The following is a 26,942-nucleotide window of genomic DNA, read 5'->3' on the forward strand; positions in this document are numbered from 1 at the left end:
TTTATGAATGTTTTATTTTATAAAGCTCATGTCACCGAAAGCTGCTTTTCCATTTTAGGTAAAACATTGAGAGTGTTTTCATGTTTTCTGGTGACATGTAGGGTCTGTAGTGACCCCTGCATATTGGGAAACCAGGACCACACTGCATCGGACTCTTCAGGTCCATTCACATGTCCAAGAATCTTTTCTTCAATTCCTTACTTTGTTCATTCATTGGCTGTCCAGGCAGAAAATGGAAACAGGTAGCTTTTATGTTTTTTATTATAGTTTTCCATAAATCTAATTATTCTGATAGTTCATATTATAAATTTTCATGACAAGAAAGTTCCTGAAGATTTAAAAGGTACATTAAAACAATTTCAGAGGGTTTTTAATCTTTGTTATCCAAAGTGTTATAACTCCCAACAACTGTTCATGCTTAGAGGGTAAAGTCAGCAGACTTATGTATTTTAAAAACCACATCCAAAATTGTGAGTGTTGTTGGAGATTAGTAGTGACAGCTGACTGTATTGTTTCAGGAAATGTTTTTCATTGATTTACAGAAAACCGAGGCACTGTGTTGTGTCTCAAGTTCCCTCAGGTCGGAGGTGAGAGGACGGACATGAGCTTGATTAGTGTGGGGTCTCAGGCAGTCCCGGCGTCTCTAGACTTTCAGGGCTTCCTTTGTGAAAAGGAAGAACTGGGCCGGGCGCGGTGGCTCCAGCCTGTAATCCCAGCACTTTGGGAGGCCGAGATGGGCAGATCATGAGGTCAGGAGATCGAGACCATCCTAGCTAACACAGTGAAACCCCATCTCTACTTTGAAAAAAAAAAAAACTATCCAGGCGAGGTGGCGGGCGCCTGTAGTCCCAGCTACTCGGGAGACTGAGGCAGGAGAATGGCATAAACCCGGGAGGCGGAGCTTGCAGTGAGCTGAGATCCGGCCACTGCACTCCAGCCTGGGCGACAGAGCGAGACTCCGCCTCAAAAAAAAAAAAAAAAGGAAGAACTGGCTTATAAGGTTTATTCTAGCTCTACAATGATGTTTATGACTAATGTAGACTCTATCTCTCCATCTAAAGAGAGATGAGGAAGTGAGTAATGGTCTAGCAAATCCAGAAAATAATATTGGTATTAAATATTTAGTGTTTCACACTTTCTGAATCATACGAATGTCATAAATAATGTCTACTGTTTTTAGCTTTCATCCCATTCTATTATATATACTCTCAGAAAAAATTCTTAGTACAAGGCCAGGCTTGGTGGCTCACGCCTGTAATCCCAGCACTTAGTGAGGCCAAGCTGGGTGGACCACCTGAGGTCAGGAGTTTGAGATCAGCCTGGCTGGCCAACATGATGAAACCCCGTCTCTACTAAAAACGCAAAAATTAGCCAGGCGTGGTGGCTCATGCCTGTAATCCCAGCTACTCGGCAAACTGAGGCAGGAGAATCTCTTGAATCTGGGAGGCGGAGGTTGCAGTGAGCTGAGATTGCCCCACTGCTCTACAGCCTGGGGCATAAAGCGAGACTCTGTCTCAAAAAAAAAAAAAAAAACTTAGTACAAATTATTTTTGCCCTTGTACAGTAAGATCTTTTTACCTTCACTAAGACCTAGGATCATTGTTTAACTATCGTTGTTCATAAAATCTGCGAGACGAGTGACTATATAGCATCTAAGCACGTGCAACTGAAAGCAGTGAATGCTGCTCCCGGTGTGGCATCTGGGCCTGGGCCAGCTTTCCCCAATGCCACATCCTCACCACGCGGCCCAGCTCGGGTTGGCACCTGCAGGCTCCTCTCTGCCAGGCCTCCTCAGGTCTGGCTTTTGTAGTCTATAAAGGACTAGTTAGGGTTGCTTACTTGGATAATTTGTAAATATTCTGTATAAAAATAGTATTTAGAAGGTATCGTCTTATACAGATGTTTCCATTCTTTATCTCGTTATGTGAATCAGGATTTCAACCCTGTAAAAAGCAAGAATGGTTTTAATATAAATCAGGAATTCTAGGCCGGGCGCGGTGGCTCACACCTTTAATCCCAGCACTTTGGGAGGCCGAGGCGGGCGGATCACCTGAGGTCAGGAGTTTGAGACCAGCCTGGCTGACGTGGAGAAACCTGGTCTGTACTAAAAATACAAAAATTAGTCGGGCATGGTGGTGGGTGCCTGAAATCCCAGCTACTCGGGAAGCTGAGGCAGGAGAATCGCTTGAACCCGGGAGGCAGAGGTTGTAGTGAGCCGAGACCATGCCACTGCAGTGCAGCCTGGGTAACAGAGGGAGACTCTGTCCCCCCTCCCCACCCCCCAAAAAAATCAGGAATTCTTTTATTCCAGAATCTTTCAAAAGAAACATTTTAGGCTGGGCACAGTGGCTCATGCCTATAATCCCAGCACTTTGGGAGGCCAAGGCGAGTGGGTCACAAGGTCAGGAGTTCCAGACCAGCCTGGCCAGTATGGTGAAACCCTGTCTCTACTGAAAATATAAAAAATTAGCCAGGCATGGTGGCATGTGCCTGTAGTCCCAGCTACTTGGGAGGCTGAAGCAAGAGAATTCCATGAACCCAGGAGAGGGAGGTTGTGGTGAGCTGAGATTGCGCCACTGCACTCTAGCCTGGGCGACAGAGTGAGACTCCTTCTCCAAAAAAAAGAAAAGAAAAAACATTTTAATGATGGCTTTAGTTGCTTAGACATTTTTAGAAAATGGCCTGTAGAATAAGGTATATTTAAAAATATTTCACTTTATATTCACTGTTTTCTTTCACATTATCTTAACACAGCAATCCATGTCAGAAATAAGTTGTGAAGCCCTTGACAGTTTACATTGTCTTGTGTGTGAGTGTCGACTGAGTTGTAGAGACCGTGGAGCTAGAGGAGAGCAGCCAGCGAAGGTGGAGAAATGCTCAGCTGAATTGTGCCAGGGAGTCCCAGGAAGGAGCGCTTCCCGCAGCAGAAGCTGTGAGAGTGTGGGTTGCTGTGGGAGGGTAGATGGGAGGAGTACAGGGGGCTGGGCAGCCAGGAGGGACTGGTGGCCTGGGAGACAGCAGTGCAGAGGAGAGGGGAGGGCAGAGGCAGGCGCCGTGGGTTCTGGGCATGGCCGTGAGCCACTGGAAGATGATATGGGAGCTTGTCTTTGCTCTGTTGGGGAAGAAGCCCTTATTTTGAGACCCCAAAGGCATAAATCCGAGGGCAAAACATGGGTGATCTGGCCAGATCAAAATTCAGTTTTTCTGTGCAGTGGAGGACACAGAGGACTGGTAACAGGTGGTGACTGACAGCAGCACTTTCCTTGTTCCTTCTTTTCAATGCATAAAGCCAGCAAGGAGCCAGTGTTTAGGGGGATTCTAGAAGTCTCTAGAACCATGACAGCGAATGTTAATAGTTCATTGAAAGGAGACCAGAGGACCAAGCAGCACGTGAAGACTGCAGGCCTCACCACGCCCAGGGAGTGTGAGCTGGAGCCCAGGGGCGTGCCGCCTTGTCGGCGGGCTGCAGTGAGGAAGCTGGGATTGGGGATCTGCAGAAACGGGAACTTGTGTGGTGCTAGCAGGAATATCACAGGGCTAGCCATTTTGGAATGAACCTGACGGTACAGTCACATGTCATGTAACAACGGGCTGTGCTCTGAGAAATGCCTCTTTAGGGGACTCTGTCACCGTAGGAACACCACAGTGCGCTCACACAGGTCACGACACACCCACCCTGTGTGGGCCCGTTGCTCCCGGCCAAAGACCAGCGCGGCACGTGACCCTGCTGTATACCCGGGGCAGTCCTAACATATCATAAGGATTTGTGTGTCTAAACAGCTAAATTGGCCGGGTACCGTGGCTCACGCATGTAATCCCAGCACTCTGGGAGGCTGGGGCAGGCAGATCACTTGCACTGAGCTGCTCGAGGGCAGCCTGGGCGATAGAGTAAGACTTCATCTCTACAAAAAAATGTAAAAATTAGCCTAGCATGGTGGCCGACGCCTGTAGCCCAGCTCCTCGGAGGCTGAGGTGGGAAGATGTCTCGGACTCAGGAGGGAAAGGTTTCGGTGAGCTGTGATGACACCACTGCATGCCAGCCTGGGCGACAGAGCCAGACCCCGTCTGAAAAAAAATGTGCTAAACAAAGAAAGATACAGTAAAAATACAGTCTAAAGTGTTAAAAGTAGCACAGGGCACTTACCAGGAGCTGTCAGTGCATCAGGGAGTATGAGTGAGCACGGAAGCCTAGGATGTTACTGTGTGTACTTATGTGCGCTGGCAGCACCAGACACGGGAGATACACTGTGCTCCACGTTCTGACGACAGGGACTTCTCCACTCCGCTGTAACCTCACGGGACTTCCTTGGTCCGCTAGGTCTGTTGTTGGCCGAAACATCGTAGGTGGCACAGACCTGCGCAGAGACGCTCACTGCAGCCTCGCCTGTGGCGGCAGGGGTTACAGAAGCAGCGTGGACACCCACATGGAGGGGAGCGGGGTGCGCTGCTGGGCGTGTCGTGGGGGTGTGGCTGTGTGACAGTTGGCGCCAGACATTCTTGGGTCTGCTTCTGTCAGTAGCTTTATTTTGTGGCCGTGGATTGTCTGGTGTTTATCTCATAGTTTACTGAATGCCAGGGGTCTTTTTGTAGAACAGTGGAGACCAAGATGAATAGTCCTCACGCCCAGAAACAGGCACTTCCCTTCGGACAGGCCCTGGGTGGGTGTGGTCACCAGGTGAGCTGGCTGTGGGCTTGGGGCTGCCTTTGTCCCTGCGGGCACCACAGGCTTCCGATTCTTCCAGCAGTGGCCACAGCCAGCGTGTGCATGGTGTGGGTGCCAGAGTGGCCCTGCCCCTCCTTAGGTGCCAGCAGGCCTTGGATGCTGCGCTGTGCCTGGTGTCTGTTCCTGCCCTCCCTCGCCGAGGGCTGCTGCTGCCTGCTCCTGGCTCTGCCTCCGTCGCAGGTGGGTCCTATACCCTTGGGGTACAGGGCTCATGCCCACTCCTGCCTCTGCTGCCAAACTCTGCCCCTCTGGACAGTGGCTTGGGCGGGAGAGTGTCTGAGCCAGGGCGGACCTTGAGTTGAAAACGTTTCCTGCCTCTCCCGGTGGCTCTTTACCTGGTGGAAGGAGGGAAGGGGCTGCAGGTTCCCTGTCCCCTCACTGTTTTCTCCTTTCCTGCCCTCTGGCAGCTGCCAATCGGGGCGGGCAGGGAGGCCTTTGCCCTGCGCTCCAGAGTGCACACGGAGCTCTGTGCACAGTCAGAGTTCAACAGAAATGGGAATGAGGAAGGGGGAACATTCGGCTTTGGAAATGGTTTTCACTCAGAGCTGAAGGCATTGCCTTTTACCTTGAGCAACATCAAGCCGTTCTGATTCCTGATTCTCTGTACGGAAGGATTCTCTCAGGCAGTGTCCAGGGTCTGATGGCAGGAATGACATCTCCAGTCCCCTGTGCTCCTCTGGAATTTTGCCCATCCAGGGAGTCTCTCGCTCTTGATCCTAGGGAGGTCTCTGTGGCCTGCTGGGGAGGTAGCTGCCATGTGACTGACAGGTTGAGGGGGCTCAGGCTTGGCCCGGGTGCCATGTTGGAAGGAAGCCCAGGCCATGGGGACAGGCCATGCATGTGTCCTATCTGCCAGCCCGCGCTGACCACCAGCTACACACAGGTGAGCCTACAGGCACCTCAAGCCACCCCAGCTGATGAACAGAGCAGAGCCCAGCCGCCCGTGAGCCCCGCTCCAGATACAGATGTGTGAGCAAAATAAATGTGGCCACTGTCTGAAGCCACTTTTCTGGTTGTTGTTGTTGAACTGGCTTAGTGCCTGAGGCGGGACTCTGTGGCCGCTTCTCTGTCATGTCACGTGGGGCCTTGGCATGGGCCATGCCCGTTGTGTGCCGGGCACGCGCTGGGCCATGTCAGCCCTGCACCAGCCTTCCTGGGGCCTGCCGTGGACCCATGCTGCCCGCTGGTGATGCCGGCTCTGGATCCAGTCACTGAGCGGGGGTGTTAGATCCATAAGAAGCAAAGTTTGGGGGAGCTTGGAAGGGAGTGGGCCGTCCCGGGCCTCTTCACCCGATGCTGACGCCACCTGGGTGTGAGCCAGCGGAGAGGGCTGTGCCCAGGTGTGGCACTGCGGGCAGGAGCTGCCCACTCAGGCTCTCTGAGGCCTTTGAGTCGTTCTCTCCCAGTTTAGACTTCCCTCCGACAGCTTCCCAAAGCTTTGATGGAGCTGTCCTGAGTCATGTGCACATCCTTGCTAGCTGCAGCCTGAGGAGACACTGAGCACACAGTTCACATTTCTAAAATGATGCTTTAATCAAATATGTTAAGCTAAATCTTTTTTTTTTTTGAAACAGAGTCTTGCTCCGTCACCCAGGCTGACGTATAGTGGCACGATCTCAGTTCACTGCAACCTCCGCCTTCTGGGTTCAAGCAGTTCTCCTGCCTCAGCCTCCCAAGTAGCTGGGATTACACCTGTGTGCCACCACGCCCAGCTAAGTTTTATATTTTTAGTAGAGAAGGGGTTTCACCATATTGGCCAGGCTGGTCTCGAACTCCTGACCTCAAGTGATCCGCCCACCTCGGACTCCCAAAGTACTGGGATTACAGGTGTGAGCCATTGCTTCTGGCCAAACTAAATATTAAGAGAACACTTTTAAAATGTTATTTCAGTGCCAGTAGTTGCTTCAATTAAGCGCTCATTGGTAAAAAGAATGTCACTGATACTACCTCTGCCCACCGCCCGACAGTGGGTCCTGGCCTGGGCTCTTCGAGGTCCACCTCCAGCTGAGCCCCGCCGAGGCCTCCTTGTCCCTACTGGCAGGAGAAGCCAGCTGATATGCCCCTGAGCTGAGGGCTGTCGAGGATTTGGTGGTCTAAGGCGTCCCTGGACTCACTGCCTGCCAGGCAGGGACAGCCCCTGCAGAGGAAGAGGCTGAATACTGGACAGGGGTGCCTGCCACTCCACAGGGCCTGTCCAGTGCTTGTCCTGGTGGGTGAGCAGCAGGCTCACCACCTACTCAGGGCCCAGCACCACCAGGGCTGTGCTACAGGTTGCAAAAGGCCCAGCGGTGCCCGAGCCACTCTCCTGGTGAGGAAGACGCCCAGACACAGGGCAGCTATCTGCACGGGAAAGGAAAAGTCTGGCCTTTGGGCCACATCACAGACACTTGGTTGATTTAATAAGACTGAATTGTGGCTGGGTGCGGTGGCTCATGCCTGTAATCCCAGCACTTTGGGAGGCCAAGGCAGGTGGATCACTTGACCTCAGGAGTTTAAGACCAGCCTGGCCAACATGGCAAAACTCCATCTCTAGCAAAAATACAGAAATTAGCTGAGCATGGTGGTGCACACCTGTAGTCCCAGATACTTGGGAGACTGAGATGGGAGGATCACTCAAGCCCAGGAGGCGGAGGCTGCAGTGACCCAAGATGGTGCCACTGTACCTCAGCCTGGGCGACAGAGCCAGACCTTATCGCACAAAACCCCACAAAATCCTGAATTGAATTGTAAAGCACACTAATAGACTGATTCTGTCATTAAAGTACTAAAAGAAAGGATTATAAACCCAGCGTTCCTCAAATGCAGTCTTTAAGACTTTAACAGTGGCTGGTAATTAGCTGCATCTGTGTCCCTGTGAGGGCACCTGCCAAGCCTTGGAAGCCATGTGTTGTCTTAGGCGGGTGGCATGTCTTCTTGCACTGCTGTTTTTGCTAGACATTTGCTCACATCCTTTTTTACATTTTTAAACAAATAGCACAAATATGAACTTGGGCTTGGACCAAGACAGTAGTTCTAAGCTTAGTGAAACTCACAGCACTAGGGTGAAGTCACTGGGCACGGCAGTCTCTTGCTGACAGCCTGTGCTTTTATTTGACATCATCTTTCGTCTGGCTCCTGCTGTCAGTCTCTTGCTGGTGGGTTTTGTAAGCATTGGTACTTTTCAATGATCCCTTCTGGAAACCAGCCCCTGCCTGAGCTTTCAGGAATGTATCTGTTTCCACCACTTTTCAGCGATTCTTCCTGCTCCCTTTGCCAAGGTGTGTTTCTCCAAGATTGGAGGGGTCGTTTGAATCAGCCCAGATGCTTTCGGCAGCGAACAAGAGGCCCCAGCACCCGGCTTCCGCCCCAGGAGGGTGTTGGTTCTCTGGCATCTCTGTGGCCATGGGGTGCCACCGTAGCAGCCAGGGCCACACACTGCTTATCGGGGCCCCACCAGGGGATGCTGTTGCTCCCGGCCCTCTCAGCAGAGCCCTGGGACCCACCCTGTGTGGACTGCTGAGGTCACAGGCCCACCCAGACTAGTGACTGGCAGGGAATGGCATGTACCCGTTGGCTACTGTCTACTGAGGCCAGTCCCTAGTCCCCATTCCCGCCCTCCCATCATCATGGCTGTGGGAAGAGGCAAGGAGACCTGAACTGTCAGGAATGAGGAAGGGGATGGATGCTGAATAGATTGACATCCATGACCCTGGGTTTCCTCCTTCCCCTACCTCGAGGGCTTTGGCAAGATTAGGCAAGTATGTAAGGAGAAGGAGTGGGCCTGGCTTCCCTGAAGCTGAGCAGTCAGGGCCTGAATGATTTGAATGGGATCCAGGTAAACCCCATGGCCCCACATGGCAGAGTCTCTGCACGGAATCCAGCCTGGGCTCATGGCCCTGCAGCCTCACAGGCCTGGCACAGCGGTGCCTGCTAATTCCTTGTCTCTGGTGGGCAGGGGACTGATTGGTCCTGCTGATGGCAGCAGCAGGCCATCTTTGGAGCAAAGTTGGAGCTGAGTTCAGGTGCTGTCACAGCCTGACTGGGTGTGCACACACTTGGGGCAATGCTGACATGCCAGCCCCTTGCCACCTCGGCCCCCTCTGGACTTTGGGCACTGATAAGCGTAGGAGGAAAGCCAAGTGGGGACTGAGGGCAGCTTGGTGCTGGCCTGAAGGCACCCTTGGCACCATGAATGGCAGCAGGAGGCAGACCGGTTCCTGGGTGGAAGGGGGCAGGTCCTTGGTGAGGCGCCCCCTTCAGGCCAGGAAGGGCTTGAAGGCTGGGGGCAAGGCTGCCAGTCCTGTGAACTGGAGTGGGAACTTACGGTGCCTTTTTCAGGCCTGCCCATGGCCTCCCTTGGACCAATTGGCACAGCATGCACTTCCTCCCTATTGAGGCCCATAAAAGCCCCAGGCTCAGCCAGAGCTGAGCAAATGTTGGGACGACCACCTGCAGACAGGAGCAACCTACTCCAGGACCCCCTCTTTGCTAAGAGCTGCAGAGACGATGGAGCGATGACAGGGAGACGATGGGACGACCAGCTGCAGAGAAGAGCTACCCTCTCTGCTGATATCTGAACACTGGTTGGGATGACTTGCCTAACAGAGAGGAGCTACCCTTTCTGCTCGGAGCTGAACAGACGCTGGGACACCCTGGCTGCAGAAAGGAGCTGCCCCCCTGTGGGTTTCCTCAAAGCTGTTCTATCTATCACTCAATAAAGCTTCTCTTCATCTTGCTCACTCTCCACTTGTCTGCGTACCTCGTTCTTGGATGCAGGACAGGAACTCAGGACCTGCCAAATGGCAAGGCTAAAAGAGCTGTAGCACAAAAAGGGCTGAGATGTGCCCTTGGCTTGCCACATTACAGGTGAAGCGAAGGAGAGAGGAGCTGCGGCCCTTTGGGGAACCCAGACCTGGGAGCTCCCCAAGCCAGGGCTGTGATTCCCTCTTTGGGACCCTGTGGTTCCTGGTGTGTCTAAACTTTTGGGCACCACCGTGTTCCCCAGTGCCACGCTGTGGAAGCTGCTTGCCGTGTGCTTGGTCTGGCTGACGCCTCACAGGGAGCCAGCACCTAGAGCTGCTTGCCTGGCTGAAGCAGCTGGCATGTCTGCCAGTGCACCGTGGCCAGACCCCATGCGCTCACACACGCCTCACCATTCCATGCCTGACTCGCCCTTGGCAGGCATGGGACCCAGGCCTGTAGTGTGAGCCGAGGGCAGCCTGCCAGCCCAAGTGGGTGAAATGAGCCCAGCAAGCCTGAGCAAAACTTGGGCAAAGGCCCCCCAGCCACAGAGATTTTGGCCGGAAAAACGACACCCTGAAGATCCCATAACACGACTCTCCCAGTTTGCAGCGCTTCCCCGTCTCTCGGTGCTGTGATGTCTGCTTGCAGCTCAGCGTCTGTTCGAGCCTGTCTGTTGTCTGTTCACACGCTCCCATCATCCTCCTGTGTCTGTGAAGTCTTTTTTTTTTTTTTTTTTTTTTTTTTTTTGAGACGGAGTCTCGCTGTGCTCCCAGGCTGGAATGCAGTGGCGTGATCTCGGCTCACTGCAAGCTCCGCCTCCCGGGTTCACGCCATTCTCCCGCCTCAGCCTCCCAAGTAGCTGAGACTACAGGTGCCCGCCACCACGCCCGGCTAGTTTTTTGTATTTTTAGTAGAGACGGGGTTTCACCATGTTAGCCAGGATAGTCTCGATCTCCTGACCTCGTGATCCACCCGCCTCGGCCTCCCAAAGTGCTGGGATTACAGGCTTGAGCCACCGCGCCCGGCCCGTCTGTGAAGTCTTAAACCTTTAGTTAAGTCAATACATGTCTGGTGGGATGCAATTCTCTATTGTGTTCACTAAATTAAGACTAGCTGACATGTCTTTGTTGTTATTCCACATTACACACATTCTACATATTTCTAAGCCAAAAAAAATAATGTAGCTGGGCACGGTGGCTCACGCCTGTAATCCCAGCACTTTGGGAGGCTGAGGCAGGCGGATCACAAGGTGAAGTTCGAGACCAGCCTGGCCAGCATGGTGAGGAAACCCCATCTTTTTTTTTTTTTTTGTGTGGTCTCCGCTCTGTTGCCCAGGCTGGAGTGCAGTGGCGGATCTCGGCTCACTGCAGCTCACCCTCCCGAGGTTTATGTCATTCTCCTGCCTCAGCCTCCCGGTAGCTGGGACTGAAGTAGCCAGCTACATCGCCCGGCTAGTTTTTTGAATTTTTTAGTAGAGACGGGGTTTCACCGTGTTAGCCAGGATGGTCTCGATCTCCTGACCTCGTGATCCACCCGCCTGGGCCTCCCAAAGTGCTGGGATTACAGGCTTGAGCCACCGCGCCCGGCCTGAAACCCCATCTTTACTGAAAATACAAAATTAGCCAGGCCTGGTGGTGAGCGCCTGTAGTCCCAGCTATTCAGGAGGCTGAGGCAGGAGAATCGCCTGAACCCAGGAGGTGGAGGTTGCAGTGAGCTGAGATTGCGCCACTGCACTCCAGCCTGGGTGACAGCAAGACTCTCTGAAAATAATAATAATGTTAAATAAATTTAAAAAATGTAGGGAACCTTTAAAAATCCTGAGGAGATAGCCCACACACCACTCCTGGTCCATCTTGACCACTGATGCTGGCCTTATGAGGGCCAGGTGTGCACTCCTGGGCGTGGGCCCAGTGAACCTGCGATTTTGACCCTAACGGGGACCAATCTGCACAGCTGAGCCAGCCTCTCTGCAGTCCCTGTCCCATCCACAGAAAACCCCCCAGACTTTCTTATGGTCAAGGGTTTGGTGACGCAGCTCTGAGCAACTCCTGCTGGCCTGGAAAGCTCCTCTGTCCTCACGATGTTGTGGCCTCTGCTGTAAGAACATCTGTCAGGAGACAGTGAAGACCTCCACAACTGTGGGCTCACTGGGTCAAGAGCATTAGCACCCCGACCCAGGGGCTGACCGAGACCCTATGTCATGGGCATGTGTGCCCAGCTAGGAAGTCCTGAGCCAGCCAGGTTCTCCTGCAGGAGACAGCACCAGCTGAACCACAGCTTGGCCTCCGGGGAGCACTCACAGGCCACGAGGTGGTGGCGCTTGTGGCTGCTGTGAGCGTCTGCCCCGGAGAGGGGCTGTGTCTGGGTGCTCACCAGCGGCTCCAGAGCCTGCCAGGCTCAGCAGACAGATGGGTGCGCGGCGCCAGGCACAGGTGTGCACCTGCTAACTGTGCGGAATTGTGACTCTTAGGACACTTCCATAACAATGACTATTTTGACTGCATCGAGAATGACTAGCCTCGGCCACTTCCCCTGCATTTTGCGTAGAGCCCAGGGCCCGGCTCACTCCCGTTGTGACTGTGTGCGAGACCCTCGCAGAGAGCCAGGGGAGGTGGCACCTTGAGATTGCTGCAGCGGGGACAGTTGGCATTTAACGTCACTCTTGAAGATCGTTTGTGAGAATTTGGGTGTTTGGGGTTTTTAGTGTGGCCTCAAATAGATTGTCAGTGCTACAGCTCCAGAGCTGAGAAGTTGTATGTGCCACCCCACACGGGTGGATAGGCCCGTGCCCTGCCCTCCCTGAAGCTCACTCACTGTGCCCCTCTCCTGCCTCCCTGCTCAACAAGCTCCTAGAGGCTCCCCGAGTATTGTCACTCCCTGGAGCCGCAGAGACCCCCACAGGTCCCTGCTTGGCGCTCTCCTGTGCATCCCGCACGAGCTCCCCCTTCTCCAGTTCCTGATGCACACCCCTGCCCTCTGTAGGTGCTATGTACAGGGCCCTGCCAGCCTCCGAGGCCCACAAGGGCTTCTGGTTCAGGAAGGCTCTGTGATTACCTCAACTCCAAACCCTCCCTCCCCCAGCCCCAGGCAGCATGCTGGCACCCTAGCATCCCGAGAACACCAAGTGCCGTTTCCTGGAAGAGTGAATGCCGTTTTCTGTCAAGAGAAGTTTCCACATCTCTGGCCTGTGATTGACTGACTCGCTTTTGAAGTCCGTTCAGGAGAGGTCATGCCCATCCCCTTCCTCTACCCGCTGGCCTGCCCTGTTCACTTGGCTGCATAGTGGGAAAAGGGAACTTTTCCACCGGCCCTAAGCAGAGCCTGCTCTCCAGAGACTGGCAGAAAATCAAGTGCCGGGGGAGAGCTGGGTGGAGGGAAAGCCGGAGGCTCCCCTGAGGCCCCGTAGAAGGAGTGCCTTCCGGTCGCTCTGGGAAGCCCTGCCCCTTCCTCCTCCCACCTGCCTCCCTGCCAGTGTCCTCGTGCAGCAGACCTGCAGGAACAATGCCGCCACGGGGGCCCGAGTGTCGGGGACCTCCCAGGCCAACACCACAGCCCAACACGGATGCCACCAACCTGCGGAGAAAAGCCCTTATTAGTGTCCACAGCGACTCTCTCTCCATCCTTTAGGTGGCTCGATGCCAGGGCATAATTCAAGCCATTGCTGAGATGCCCACAGACCAAGAACATGAAGCTGGGCACATCATAATTTCCAAAACAATGTTGTAAAAGAACAAAGCTGTAGGACCCATACTTTTTCAATTTCAAAACTTACTACAGAATTACAGTCATCAAAACAGTGTGGTAGCATCATAAGGCCACACAGATCAATGGAATAACACTGAGTCTAGAAATGAACCCACGTGTCTGAGCAAGGGTGCCAGGCCATTCCATGGGGGAAGAATTGTCTGTTCGACAAAAGATGCTGGGACAGACAGACATCCACAAACTCCCATGTTAAACCGTCTACAAAAATTGACCAAAAATCGATCAATGAGTTAAATCTATGCAGATCTTAGAAGAAAACATAGGGGTATATTTCCATGAACCTTGGATTTCCCAATGGATATGACACCCAAAGCATGAGCAACTGGAAAAAAATAAATTTTGACTCCACCAAAACTAGAAACAGCTGTGCATCAAAGAACATTAAGAAAGTAAAGAGACCGGGACCAGTGGCTCATGCCTGTAATCCCAGCAATTTGGGAGGCCGAGGTGGGCAGATCACTTGAGGTCAGGAATTTAAGACCAGCCTGGCCAACATAGTGAAACCCTGTCTCTCCTAAAAATATAAAAAATTAGGCCAGGCACAGTGGCTCACACCTGTAATCCCAGCACTTTTGGGAGGCCAAGGCAGGTGGATCACAAGGTCAGCAGTTTGAGACCAGCCTGGCCAACACTGTGAAACCCCATCTCTGCCAAAAATACAAAAATTAGCCGGGTGTGGTGGTGTGCACCTGTAATCCCAGTTCCTGGGGAGGCTGAGGCAGAACTTGAACCTGGGAGGCAGAGGTTGCAGTGAGCTGAGATCGTGCCACTGCATTCCAGCCTGGGAGACAGAGCAAGACTCTGTCTTTAAAAAAAAAATTAGCTGGGCGTGGTGTTGGGAACCTGTAATCCCAGCTACTTGGGAAGCTGAGGCAGGAGAATCACTTGAACCCAGGAGGTGAAGGTTGCAGTGAGCCAAGATCGCACCATTGCACTCCAGCCTGGGTGACAGAGTGAGACTCCATCTCAAAAACAAAGAAAAATAAAATAAAATAAAAGATAACCTACAGAATGGGAGAAAATATTTGCAAGTCTTATGATAAGGGTTTAGTATCTTGAACATCTTCCTCCAGAAAATAACCAACAGGAACATGAAAAGATGTTCACTCAACATCACCAATCATTAGAGAAAGGCAAATCAAAACCATAATGATATAGCAGGACAAGCCACAGACAAAACTCAGACACCAGATTAAAGGAGGAAGAGGTTTTTCATTCGGCCGGGAGCGTCGGCAGACTCGCATCTTAAGAGCCGAGCTCCCCGAAGACAGAGTTCCTGGCCCTTTTAAGGGCTTACAACTCTACGGGGTTCCACGTGAAAGGGTCCTGCACATGTGGTTAGAGTGGCGGGGGCGTTAATCTTTTAACCTCAGGCCTGGTCATCAGTGGCACCGGCTGGTCTTTGCCACTGCATTCCTGTTGTTTTCCAACTTTTTTTTTTTTTTTTTTTTGAGGCGGAGTCTGTGTCACCCAGGCTGGAGTGCAGTGGCGCGATCTCGGCTCACTGCAAGCTCCGCCTCCCAGGTTCAGGCCATTCTCCTGCCTCAGCCTCCGGTTTTCCAACTTTTACTTCCTCCTCCTCCTCAGAGACAGGAGACAGTAAGAGAAATGGCTTCTCTCCTCATTCCCCACTTTGAGAACCTCACTCACCAGTGGGAGTTCTCACTCTCATCTTCACTACCCAGGTCTTCCTGCCAGTTCAGTTCCACTGACTCCTAGAGTTACATACTCTGTTTTCCAACAGGGGCTAATCTGCGTCTTTTAGGTCCAAACAGGTGAACCAGGTGTCCTCAGCTGGCAGCAACCCCAACAATGTGTCAACAGTCTTTTTGGATAAGCCAGCAACTGGGGCAGTTACTACCAAACGTTCAGCACCAGGATCGACAAGAAAATACCCCTGACTGTCATCCTGACAATAGGCTCTTTGGGGGCACTTGAGCCCGGTCCCCCTCAGTCCAATAACCCTTCTGCCAGGTTGAGCAGGGCCCCTTCCTCCTTGTCTGGGGCCTCTTGCTCTGAGTCACCTTATTTTTTTTATTTTTTATTTTTTGAGACAGGGTCTCGCTCTGTCACCCAGGCTGGACTGCAGTGGGGCAATCTCGGCTCACTGCAAGCTCCGCCTCCCGGGTTCACGCCGTTCTCCTGCCTCAGCCTCCCTAGTAGCTGGAATTGTGAAACCCCGTCTCTACTAAAAACACCTTGCTTTCTTTTTAGCTGAGGGCATTTGTTCTTCTAATGTCCTATTTCTTTACAATAAGCACACTGGTTACGCTGCAGACTCTGACAACCAGGCTGAGTTTCTTTCCCAGGGCCCCCCAACTTCACTTCCCTTGCCTCTTTGAGGGGACTCCTCTGATGGCTGCAGCTAGCAGGTTGGCGTTTCGCCGGGCCTGACGTTCACTCTCTTTGCGGTTTTCCTTATGGCTTACCGCATCCCTGTTTACAAACACTCGCTTAGCTATTTCTAATAACTGATGTATTCATCCCTGCAGACCCAGCCTGTTTCTGCAGTTTTCTTCTAATGTCTTCTGCGCTTTGACTAACTAAAGCCATGTTAATCATGCACTGATTTTCAGGGCTATGGGGATCAAAGGGAGTATACATATGACAGGCCTCGCACAGTCTCTTGTAGAATTGTGCTGGACGCTCTTCTTTTCCCTGAATGACCTCAGAGACCTTGTTAACGTTTGTGGCCTTCTGGGCTCCCTCTTTAATCCTTCCACGAGAGCTTCCCTGTCTCGGTTCAGCCTTTGCACACCCTCTCTTTCATCTGGGTCCCACTGGGGTCGGTTCCTGGGAACTGGGTCCTCACATACTCTTGGGGGTTTTGGTAACCAGCCGGTACATGTTCCTCTAGCCACTCAGGCGCTGCGTGGAGCACTCTCCGCCTTTCATCTGTGTTAAAGAGGAACATGAGCAGCTGGTGGCAGTCAGCCCAGGTGGGGCTATGGGTCTGGATAAGTTGGGAGCAAATCAGTTAGAGCTTATGGCTTTTCGTATAGGACGGGGTATTGTTGGTCGGCAGAGGTGAAGGGCTGGTACACAAAAACACGCCTCTCCACCCTGTGCCCATCCTCATCTGTCCCAGGATACCGCTGCTCTCTCAGGGGGCATTTGTACCCAGTTTTGGGTCGTAAATGAGCTGCCAAGGGAGGGGTTTCTCCCGAGGCTTCACCTCCTCTCGTCTACTCTGGGTGGGATATATTTGTCTTGCGGAGGTGCAAGCATTGTGGGCTCAAGAGGGGGGAGCCTCTCTCCCTGGTAAGGGGAGGGCACCACTGGGATCACTGGTGCCATCTCCTGCAATGGGTCTTCTGGTGTTGGGTTGAACAGAACTTCAGGAGTTGATTTCCCTCAGCGGGTGAAGCGGGATTCTTGGCTGGCTGTCCCTTTGCTACTAGCACTGCTGCTGCCTGCCTGCTTAGCCACTGTGGAGGGTCTAGCACCAGCTGTAACCAAGTGTCTATGTATGGGAACTAGTCTAGGTATCCCTTACCAGTTACCTTGTGCCACACCTTAGAAACAAGGGACCTGTCCAGGCTTCCTTCTGATGGCCAACCCACTTCTAATGTTGGCCCATCTATTTCACACAAAGTTCTAAGTTTTCCTGGTGTCACAGTAACCCCACAGTCTCCACTAAATCCCTTCTTAAAATTTTTCAACATAGTTCCTAGCGAAGTGGGCTCACTTTGTGTCTGAACCATGTTTCTTCGAAATAAAACACCACGCTCACACCACACACACACCGCAGAACGAAGAATGGGTAAAAAGGGCACACATGCACTTTTTCAGTTTACACCAAACCAGAATAAAAACCAAAATCAGAGTATCCAGAAATCCAAGCCAGGTCAAAACCAAATCCAAAGTATCAGGCAATTCAGGTTAAGTCAAAAACCAAAGTGCCAGTACAGGCACGCCGTGGGTGATCAGGCCACGCTTCCACTCAAATGCAGTGGGCAAGTTCCCAAGACCAGTCTTACCAAGTTTCAGACGTCCGGACTTAAAGTGCCAGTTCCTTCCCAGTGTTCAGCCCCTGCGTTGGTCCTCCGCGGGTGTCTGCTGTGCACTGCTCTGACGAGGCGTCCCACCGGGGCAAATGCCTACCCGGGAGCGCTCTCAGGATCCGCGTGGCTCCAGCTGGCCAGAGGCCCCACAGGGATGTTCCACAGGGCAGGCCTAAGCGACCCAAGGGGCTGCCTCGACTGTCTGTTAATCACCTCGCTTCCCGGTCAGGGAACCAAGAAATGTAGCAGGACGAGCCGCAGACAAAACTCCTCAGATGCCGGATTAAAGAAGGAAGAGGTTTTTCATTCGGCTGGGAGCGTCAGCAGAATCACGACTTAAGAACTGAGCTCCCCGAAGAGAGTTCCTGGCCCCTTTAAGGGCTTACAGCTCTAAGAGGGTCCACGTGAAAGGGTGATGCTAGATTGAGAGCACATGTGGTTAGAGTGGGGGGTTAACCTTTTAACCTCAGGCCTGGTCATCAGTGGCACCAGCTGGTCTTGCCATGGACTTCATTGCTGTTGTTTTTCAACTTTTACTTCCTCCTCCTCCTCAGAGACAGGAGACAGTAAGAGAAATGGCTTCTCTCCTCAATGAGACACCTCTTGATACACACTAGCATGGCTATAATAATTTAAAACAAGAATATAACAAGTGTTGGTAAGGACCTGGAGAAACTGGAACCCTCGTGCACTGTTGGTGAGAAGGGAAATCGGTGAGACCGCCGTGGAACACAGCTTGATGGTTCCTCAAAAAATAAACATGGAGGCCGGGCACGGGGGCGCACGCCTGTCATCCCAGCACTTTGGGAGGCCGAGGCAGGCAGATCACCTGAGGTCAGGAGTTCGAGACCAGCTTGGCCAACATGGTGAAACCCCATCTCTACAAAATATAAAAATTAGCCAGGCAGAGTGGCGCATGCCACTGTAATCCCAGCTACTCGGGAGGCTGAGGCAGGAGAATTGCTTGAACCCAGGAAGCAGAGGTTGCAGTGAGCTGAGATTGTGCCATTGCACTCCAGCCTGGCGACAGAGTGAGACTCCATCTCAAAAAATAAATAAATAAATAAAGTCCGGGTGCAGTGGCTCACGCCTGTCATCCCAGTACTTTGGGAGGCCGAGGCGGGTGGATCACGAGGTCAGGAGATCAAGAGCATCCTGGCCAACATGGTGAAACCCCATCTCTACAAAATACAAAAATTAGCCAGGTGTGGTGGCGGGCACCTGTAGTCCCAGCTACTCCGGAGGCTGAGGCAGGAGAATGGCATGAACCCGGGAGGCGGAAGTTGCAGTGAGCCGAGATTGCACCACTGCACTCCAGCCTGGGTGACAGAGCCAGACTGTCTCCAAAAATAATAAAAAAATAAAAAAATAAAAATTAAACATGGAGTTACCACATTACCTAGTAATGCCACTCCTGGGTACACACCCAAGAAAAATGAAAAGAGGTGTCCAAAATAGCCCTGAATGTGCACAGCAGATTACTCACAAGGGCTGAAAAGCAGAAATAACCCAAGTCCGACAAATGAGGAACCAAAATGTGCTCTATCCACGCGATAGCTTCTTATTCGGTCACAAAAAGAAACCAAGTACACGTGCTCTGACATGGGTGAAAATACTATGCAAAGTGAAATAAGACACGAGGCCACGATTGTGTGATTCCATTTATATGAAACGTCCAGAACAGGGAGAACCTATTTTAGACAATAGAGACAGAAAGGCAATTAGCAGTTGCCAGGGGAGGAGGAAGACGGGAGGGGAAATGATTGCTTCCTGCGGTGATGAGAGAATGTTCCGGAACATGACAGAGGTGGTGCCTACACAACTTTCTGGATTTACTAAATGCCGCTGATCATTTACTTTAAGGTGACTGATTTTTAGGTAAGTTGAATTTCACCTCAATTAAAAAACCCGAACACTCAAACTGCTCCCACCAGCTCAGCCCCGAGCAGACGGCGCTGCCCGTGGAGGATGCCCAGCCGCCCGGGCTTCTCCCTGCCCGCTTCCCTGTCCCCGTCCTGGACTCTTCTCTCTTTTGCCTTTAATCCACTCTGCCCAGTCATTGCTCGTGTTCTTCCTACCTGGCCGACTTCTCTCTCAGTATTTCCTTGGTGAAACATCCTAAGAGGAAGTTACATTAGAGAAAAGCGCATTTCATCTCACAGGCCGTAAATAGGGCCATTTAGGAAGCCATATGTTAATGAGGGGAGACGGATGCTCCTTGCCGTCTGCGGGGATGACGGGTGCCAGGCGAGGCAGTTACCAATCACGTGTGTGTTTAGGGCTCAGGAAAGCGAAGGAGAAGCGGGCCAGGGTGGTGGGGCTGCTCCACAGTGCCCAGCGCTCCAGACTTCACTTCTGGTCCCGCTCCTGGGCGGCCACGAAGTTCAGCAAGTCAATGGCGGTGACCACCCCGAACACCATCTGCCGCTGACTGGACTTCCCGGTGCTGTGGTCTGAGGGGAGGACGAGGCAGCGGGTCTGCAGGTGCCGCGGGAGGCTGGGCGGGCTGCTGCGGGGCAGGAGGCTCCTGGGGGCCTAGGGGACCTACCTGTGCACTGTGGGGGCCCCAGGGCGGCCTGCTGGAGCCCAGCAGCCAAGGCTGTGTTTGTTTTTTTTTCCCCGAGACAGAGCCTCACTGTCACCCAGGCTGGAGTGCGGTGGTGCAGTCTTGGCTCACTGCAACCTCCACCTCCTGGGTTCAAGTGATTCTCGTGCCTCAGAGTCCCAAGGAGCTGGGACTTCAGGTGCACATCACCACACCCAGCTAATTTTTGTATTTTTAGTAGAGATGGGGTTTTGCCATACTGGCCAGGCTGGCCTCGGACTCCTGACCTCAAGTGATCCACCTGCCTCGGCCTCCCAAAGTGCTGGGATCACAGGCTTGAGCCACTGGGCCTGGCCAAGCCTCTTCTGATATGAGCCCCATGGGGTCCCAGGCCAGGCTCTACCCCCACCCCATGAGTCCCATGGGCCCCAGGCCAGGCTCCACCCACCGCATGAGCCCCCTGGGCCCCAGGCCAGGCTCCATCCACCGCATGAGTCCCCTGGGCTCCAGGCCAGGCTCCACCCACTGTATGAGTCCCCTAGGCCCCAGGCCAGGCTCTACCCAGCCCCTCCACCCATGAGTTCCCTGAGCCCCAGGCCAGGCTCCACCCAGCGCATGTCAGGACGCACCCTTCCCCGGCCCACCATAAGGCTCCTGAGGCGCTCAGGACTTCGGAGCTGGTGTGAGCCTGAAATTCAAGCCTGCTCACAAGGCCAGCACAGTGGCTCACACCTGTGATCCCAGCGCTGTGGAAGGCCAAGGTGGGAGGATCATTTAAGCCCAGAAGTCTGGGACCAGCCTAGGTAACATATCGAGACCCCATCTCTACAGAATTTTTTTTTTTTTTTTTTTGAGACGGAGTCTCACTGTGTCGCCCAGGCTGGAGTGCAGTGGCGTGATCTCCGCTCACTGCAAGCTCCACCTCCCAGGTTCACACCATTCTCCTGCCTCAGCCTCCCGAGTAGCTGGGATTACAGGCGCCCGCCACCTCGCCCGGCTAGTTTTTTGTATTTTTAGTAGAGACGGGGTTTCACCGTGTTAGCCAGGATGGTCTCGATCTCCTGACCTCGTGATCCGCCCGCCTCGGCCTCCCAAAGTGCTGGGATTATAGGCTTGAGCCACTGCGCCCGGCCAGAATATTTTTAAAAATAAATTAGTTGAGCATGGTGGCACATGCTTGTGGTCCCAGCTACTTGGGAGACTGAGGCAGAAGGATCAGTTAAGCACAGGAAGTCGAGCCCGCAGCGAGCTCTGATGGCACCACTGCACTCCAGTCTGGGCAACAGAGCAAGACCCTGTCTCTAAAAACAGACAAAAACCCCTTGCCACCACGGGCAGCACACAGCTCCCATCTCTGGCCTGATTCTGTCTTCACCCCTACTGCCTTCTCCTGGCAAGCGTGGGCTCGGTGTTAATGCTGGCCCAGGTTCCCACGATGGTTAATTTTAATACAGATTAACGGGGCCGTGGGGAGCCCAGGCATTGGTCACACATCATTCTGGGCGTGTGTGAGGGGATTTCTCGATTAGCACAAGAGTCAACACGCGTGCTACTGTGGAGGGCCTCACCCAAGCAGCTGAGGCCTGAATAGAACCAAAGGTGGAATTTCCTGCCTTGGGTCTTGAACCGCTGGCTCTCCAGTCTCCAGCCTGCCGCCTCACTCTGCAGATCTCAGGGTCTGTCAGCCTCTGTGATCTCATGAGGCAGTTCCTTAACACAGATCTCATTCCCTCCCTCTCTCCCCTCCCCACACATCCTCTCGGATGCCAGCTGTCATGAGGCACAGAGGGGTGAGCAGGGTGGGGGTAAGGAACATCCAGGCAGAGCCCTCGGAGCCCATCCCCACTCTGCCACGGCTGTCACTCCTATCTTTGTAGGCAGAGGTCCCTACTTAGCGCCCCAGGAAAACCAGGGAACCCAGATGAGATCAGCTCCTTGCGTTTCGGGGACACTGAGGCACAGTGACAGTGTTGAAGAAGGGAGCCGTGAGTGCCGCAGGCTTCTGTGGCCCTGAGGCAGTGAACCAGGGCTGGCCGGTGGGCTTTCCGACGACGGCCAGGTGGTGGTATGTTAGGTCTTGGGGGCTGTGCCATCTCTGTTGTGACCACACAGCCCTGACCTGCTCGAAAGCAGCCACAGGCAGTGGTGACAAGCGTGGACATGCTCCGGGAAGACTTGAGTTGGGGACTCTGACGTTGGCATTTGCATCTTTTTTTTTTTTTTTTCTGAGATGTTCAAACACAAGTAAATGTGAGATGAAGAGGGGAACCCTCCTACCCAAGCTCGGGGGTGGGTCCAGGGCCCTGGAAAGCCTTCATTTGCCATGGGGAGGCTGTGATTCTGAACCAGAGAGCCATTCTGAGGGGTGGGTGTTACCTACCTGCAGGCCCCCCTACCACACCTGCCCAGGCCTGGTCCCGCGCTGCAGAGCCAAGGATGGGAGATGGAGTTAGACTCGGGGCCCTCACGGACCAGCCTCAGCCGCCCAGTGCGCACCCACTGCACACAGGCCTGGTGGGTGGGCAGGCTCTGGGCTCCAGGCCCCCTCCCAACTCTTCCTGTGGGCCCCGGGCCGAGGGCTGCCATCTATAACCCAAAACCTGCGAGCGACTCTCCTGGCCTGTGGGGATGTGGTGGGGACGCCCGGGGATGTGCTCAGGAGTCGCCAAACCTCACGAGCTCGCTGGGAGCAGGGCTCCGAGGACAGCCCACGAGTGGCTCCTCTGAGACCCATGTGGGGGTTTCCGTTCAGAGCAGCCCCCCGAAGGCCACGAGGCTGTTGGGGCAAACACTGCCTCTCCAGGGCTGCAGGACATGGCCAGGGTCAGGACTTGAAACCCTTCCAGATGTTTCTGGGCTTGTCCCTCAGAGTCCCGAAGACTGCTGGCCTCCCAGGAGGCAAAGGCCCTACCCTGTGTGGCCTGAGGGGTCCCTGCAGGAATCACAGGTGCAGCCCACCAGCCCGGGGCGTGTGGGAGGCCCGGGCATAAAGACTGGGTGTCACTGAAGGTCAGCACCACCCACTCCCTTAAAACCCCGTGGGGGACGGGGGCCCAGCTGCTGCCCGTGGCAGAGGCCAGGCTTGGTGGCCTGACCCCAGTGAGAATCCCATGCACAGAGCAGGTCTCCACTCACACTGGATCTGCTCGTGCACCACCAGGGCGAAGTGGTCCGTCTCCAGGATGTGCGAGAGCCTGCCCAGCGTGTCCGTCAGGCGGATCTGCAAGGGAAGCGCAGTCAGTGGGCCCCACCGGTCCCAGGAAAAGGAACACGGGTGACAGGAAAGCATCGCGCGAAAGGATCCTAACCTAGGAATCAGAGGGTGACAGGACACACTGAGAAAGACCCTTTGAGGAGGCCGGGCACAGCTCACACCTGTAATCCCAGCACTTTGGGAGGCCGAGGAGGGCAGATCACTTGAGGTCACGAGTTCGAGACCAGCCCGGCCAACATGGTGAAACCCCGTCTCTATTAAAAATACAAAAATTAACAGGGCGTGGTGGTGAGTGCCTGCAATCCCAGCTACTCAGGAGGCTGAAGCAGGAGAATCGCTTGAACCTGGGAGGCAGAGGTTACAGTGAGCTGAGATCCGGCCACTGCACTCCAGCCTGGGCAACAGAGGGTGACTCAGTCTCAAAAAAATAAAATTGAAATGAAATGAAATGAAATGAGATGAAATGAAATGAAATGAAATAATAAAATAAAATAAAAAATACCCTTTGAGGAACTATCAAATTAAGAAAGGGGCTGGGGGCCGGGCGCAGTGGCTCAAGCCTGTAATCCCAGCACTTTGGGAGGCCAAGACGGGCGGATCACGAGGTCAGGAGATCGAGACCATCCTGGCTGACACGGTGAAACCCCGTCTCTACTAAAAAATACAAAAAAACTAGCCGGGCGAGGTGGCGGGCGCCTGTAGTCCCAGCTACTCGGGAGGCTGAGGCAAGAGAATGGCATGAACCCGGGAGGCGGAGCTTGCAGTGAGCCAAGATCATGCCACTGCACTCCAGCCTGGGCGGCAGAGCGAGACTCTGTCTCAAAAAAAAAAAAAAAAAAAAAATGGGGCTGGGAGTGGTGGCTGTTGCCTATAATCCCAGCACCTTGGGAGCCCAAGGCAGGAGGATAGCTTGAGCCCAGGAGTTTGAAACCAGCCTGGACAACATAGCAAGACCTCATCAAAAATACAAAAACCTAGCCAAGCACGGTGGCGTGTGCCTGTAGTCCCGGCCATTTGGAGGCTGAGGCAGGTGCATTGATTGAGCCTGGGAGTTCAAGGCTGCAGTGAGCCATGATCATGCCACTCAACTCCAGCCTGGGCGGCAGAGCAAGACTCAGTCTTGAGGGGAAATAAAAAACAGGAAGGGACGTGGAGAGGCCTCGAATGCACTGTTACGTCAAAAAGCCAGTGTGAGAGGGCTCTGTGCTGTATGATTCCAACCCTATGATGTCCTATTTAAGGCAAAACTAGTAAAAAAGAGCCGTGGACTCCGGAGTCGGGGGTGGGCTGAACAGCCGGAGCGCAGGGGCGTTTTAGGGTGCGAGCGTTCCTCTGGAGGGTCCTATGACTCCCGTCTGAGGGGAGCTCAAACCTCCACTCACTGTGGCCTTCGCTGCCATCAATTTCCTGGGGAAATGCCACCAGGGCTGCACAAGCCCCTCCTGCGACACAGTGAGGACACTTGCTTATCAGCAACGGGCAGGCAAACCCAGAGGTGGGGCGCACCTCACAGTGAACCACCTCAGGTCTGCATGGCAGGTGTCCTTCCCTCTTCGACCTGGCACTAGAGGCGGCTTTCCCAGGTAAGCCGTGAGCTCCCGGGGCTCGGAGGTGGCACCGCCTGACCCTGTACCGAACGCTCAGGAGGCAAAGCACCGTGATGTGCCCCACGCTGGTGCCCCGTGCATCCAGAAGCAAGAGTGTGATTTATGGAAAGCCCAACCCCCCGGCGCGCGTTCTTACGAAGGCAGACCCTGCATGTGTCGGAAGACCAAGGAGGCAGCGTTTTCCCGTCCGACAAAAGAACCAGGAGTAACACCCCGGGGAGCCGTGAAGGCCGGGACCTGCCCCGCCCCCCTCACTGTGGGACAGACCCTCGGCCTGGGGACCACAGGAAGGGCCGGCGCCGGGTAGAACATGTGCCCAGGGGATGGGAGCCACTGTTTTCTGTGGTGGTGCCCGGCCTTTGCCTTGGGACAGGGTCTGAAACGAGGTAGCTTCTACTCCTGCTGAAGGCCATCCTATCCCCGCATCCCTTCCCCTTGGGGCCCGGAGCAGAGTGGGACACAGGGAGGCCCCAGAGGTGCTCTGTCCCTGCTGGCCAGGCCCCTCGTGTGGGCCATGGTGAGAGCCTCAGGCCTTGGCGGCAGGTCTGCTAGAGCCCAGTGGGGCAAGCAGGGCAAGCGCGGCTGGGAGCTCAGCTGCGCCCGGGCATCACTGGATGCAAGCCTCCGAATCCCCACGCCCTTGGGCATGAGGCCAGCGGCCACCAGCCCTGCCCTTTAGCTGTCTCAGATCCTGCCAGCTTGAAGATCAAAGTCAGAAAACCAAAGCACCAACCAGAGAGTCTCAATGCAACCACCAGAGAGCCGGCTCAGCACCTCGCCAGGCAAGGGCACCTAATCTGTCCCATTTGTGCAGGGGCCGGAGCGCAGCCCGAGAATCAATACCAAAGGCCACAGACACCATGGAATAGAACTCAGGACTCAGCACGGAGAGGGGCAGACAGGCATGCGACATTGTGCAGCGGGTCACAGGACGACCACCAGGTCCGTGGGAAGGAGGTAGAAACGGTGAGCACCCCCCAGGCGTCTTCACCCACACAGCCCTGGAGGGTGTGGCTGAGGTGGACCCCCAGCCTGGGGTGGCTGCCTGGGGGTGGGGTGGGGACTCAAGGGGGCACAAGAAGCCTTTGGGGATAACAGATGTGTCATGGGTGACAGCATCATGGGTGTATATTTATGTCAAAATCACTAAGCTAGGCCAGGCACGGTGGCTCACGCCTGTAATCCCAGCACTTCGGTAGGCTGAGGTGGGCGGATCATGAGGTCAGGAGTTCAAGACCCACCTGGCCAACGTGGTAAAACCCTGTCTCTACTAAAAATACAAAAATTAGCTGGGCGTGGTGGCACATGCCTGTAATCCCAGCTACACAGGAGGCTGAGGCAGGAGAATCGCTTGAACCCGGGAGGCGGAGGTTGCAGTGAGCAGAGATTGCACCATTGCACTCCAGCCTGGGTGACAGAGCCAGACTCCGTCTCAAAAAAAAAAACAAAAACAAAACAAAAATCACTAAGCTGTGTGTACTAAATATGTTCATTGTATCCTATAATACCGCAGTCAAGAATGGAGGGGAGAGTGGGGAGGAAGGAGAGAAACTTCAGCGCTGGTGGGTAGTGCTCTCACGTGGTGCTGGGCACCATGACCCTACTCGGTGATCACCGGGGGCTGGCCAGTCTCCAGGAGCTCCCCACAGAGCGGGAGGCGATGGCGGCTCCAGAAAGCACAGGAAGCACCCTCGCAGCACAGGTGCTCTGGGGCTGGGACAGCCAGTGCGAAGCCGGGAAGAAACACCCTCTAGGTGGGCACGGGGGCTTTGCCCCCACTGGGCTTGGCAGGGGGGTCACGGCCCCGCAAGTCTTCTGTGGAGTGAGAGGAGATGCGATGGGGGGTCCTGCAAGGCCCACTCGGGAGGCGGTGGCAGCTGAATGTGAGAAACGCGTGGATTCGGGTGACGTTTCAGGTGTGTGTATGAGATGGGAAAGAAGTCAAATTTGCGCCGGGCGCAGTGGTTCACACCTGTAATCCCAGCACTTTGGGAGGCCAAGGGCAGGCGGATCACAAGGTCAGGAGATCGAGACCATCCTGGCTAACACAGTGAAACCCAGTCTCTACTAAAAATATTAAAAAAAAAAAACTAGCCAGGCGTCGTGGTGGGCACCCGTAGTCTCAGCTACTCAGGAGGCTGAGGCGGGAGAATGGTGTGAACCCGGGAGGCGGAGCTTGCAGTGAGCCGAGATTTTGCCACTGCACTCCAGCCTGGGCGACAGAGACTCTATCTCAAGAAAAAAGCAGGCCAGGCGTGATGGCTCAAGCCTGTAATCCCAGCACTTTGGGAGGCTGAGACAGGCGGATCGCTAGGTCAGGAGATCGAGACCATCCTGGCTAACACAGTGAAACCCCGTCTCA

General features: G+C 54.1%; 1 protein-coding gene across 5 annotated transcripts in view; it reads right to left on the reverse strand.

Moving 5' to 3' along the window:
* Positions 1–18,862: 18,862 nt before the first annotated feature.
* Positions 18,863–26,942, reverse strand: part of CBS (cystathionine beta-synthase) — a 27,869-nt gene continuing 19,789 nt past the window's right edge. For 2 of the 5 annotated variants that reach the window (XM_003895425.3, XM_009202189.4), the window contains exons 16-17: positions 22,895–22,979; positions 18,863–19,667 (exon numbers count right to left, since the gene is read on the reverse strand). In XM_003895425.3, the coding sequence (XP_003895474.1) occupies positions 19,564–19,667; positions 22,895–22,979 (189 nt within the window). In that variant the 3' untranslated portion in view covers positions 18,863–19,563. Of the gene's footprint in view, positions 19,668–22,139; positions 22,182–22,894; positions 22,980–26,942 lie in introns of all 5 variants that reach the window. The other 3 variants (XM_017956413.3, XM_009202190.3, XM_017956414.3) reach the window with 3 other exon arrangements.

This window comes from Papio anubis, chromosome 4, assembly GCF_008728515.1.
Source record: "Papio anubis isolate 15944 chromosome 4, Panubis1.0, whole genome shotgun sequence".
NCBI classification, from domain to species: Eukaryota; Metazoa; Chordata; class Mammalia; order Primates; family Cercopithecidae; genus Papio; species Papio anubis.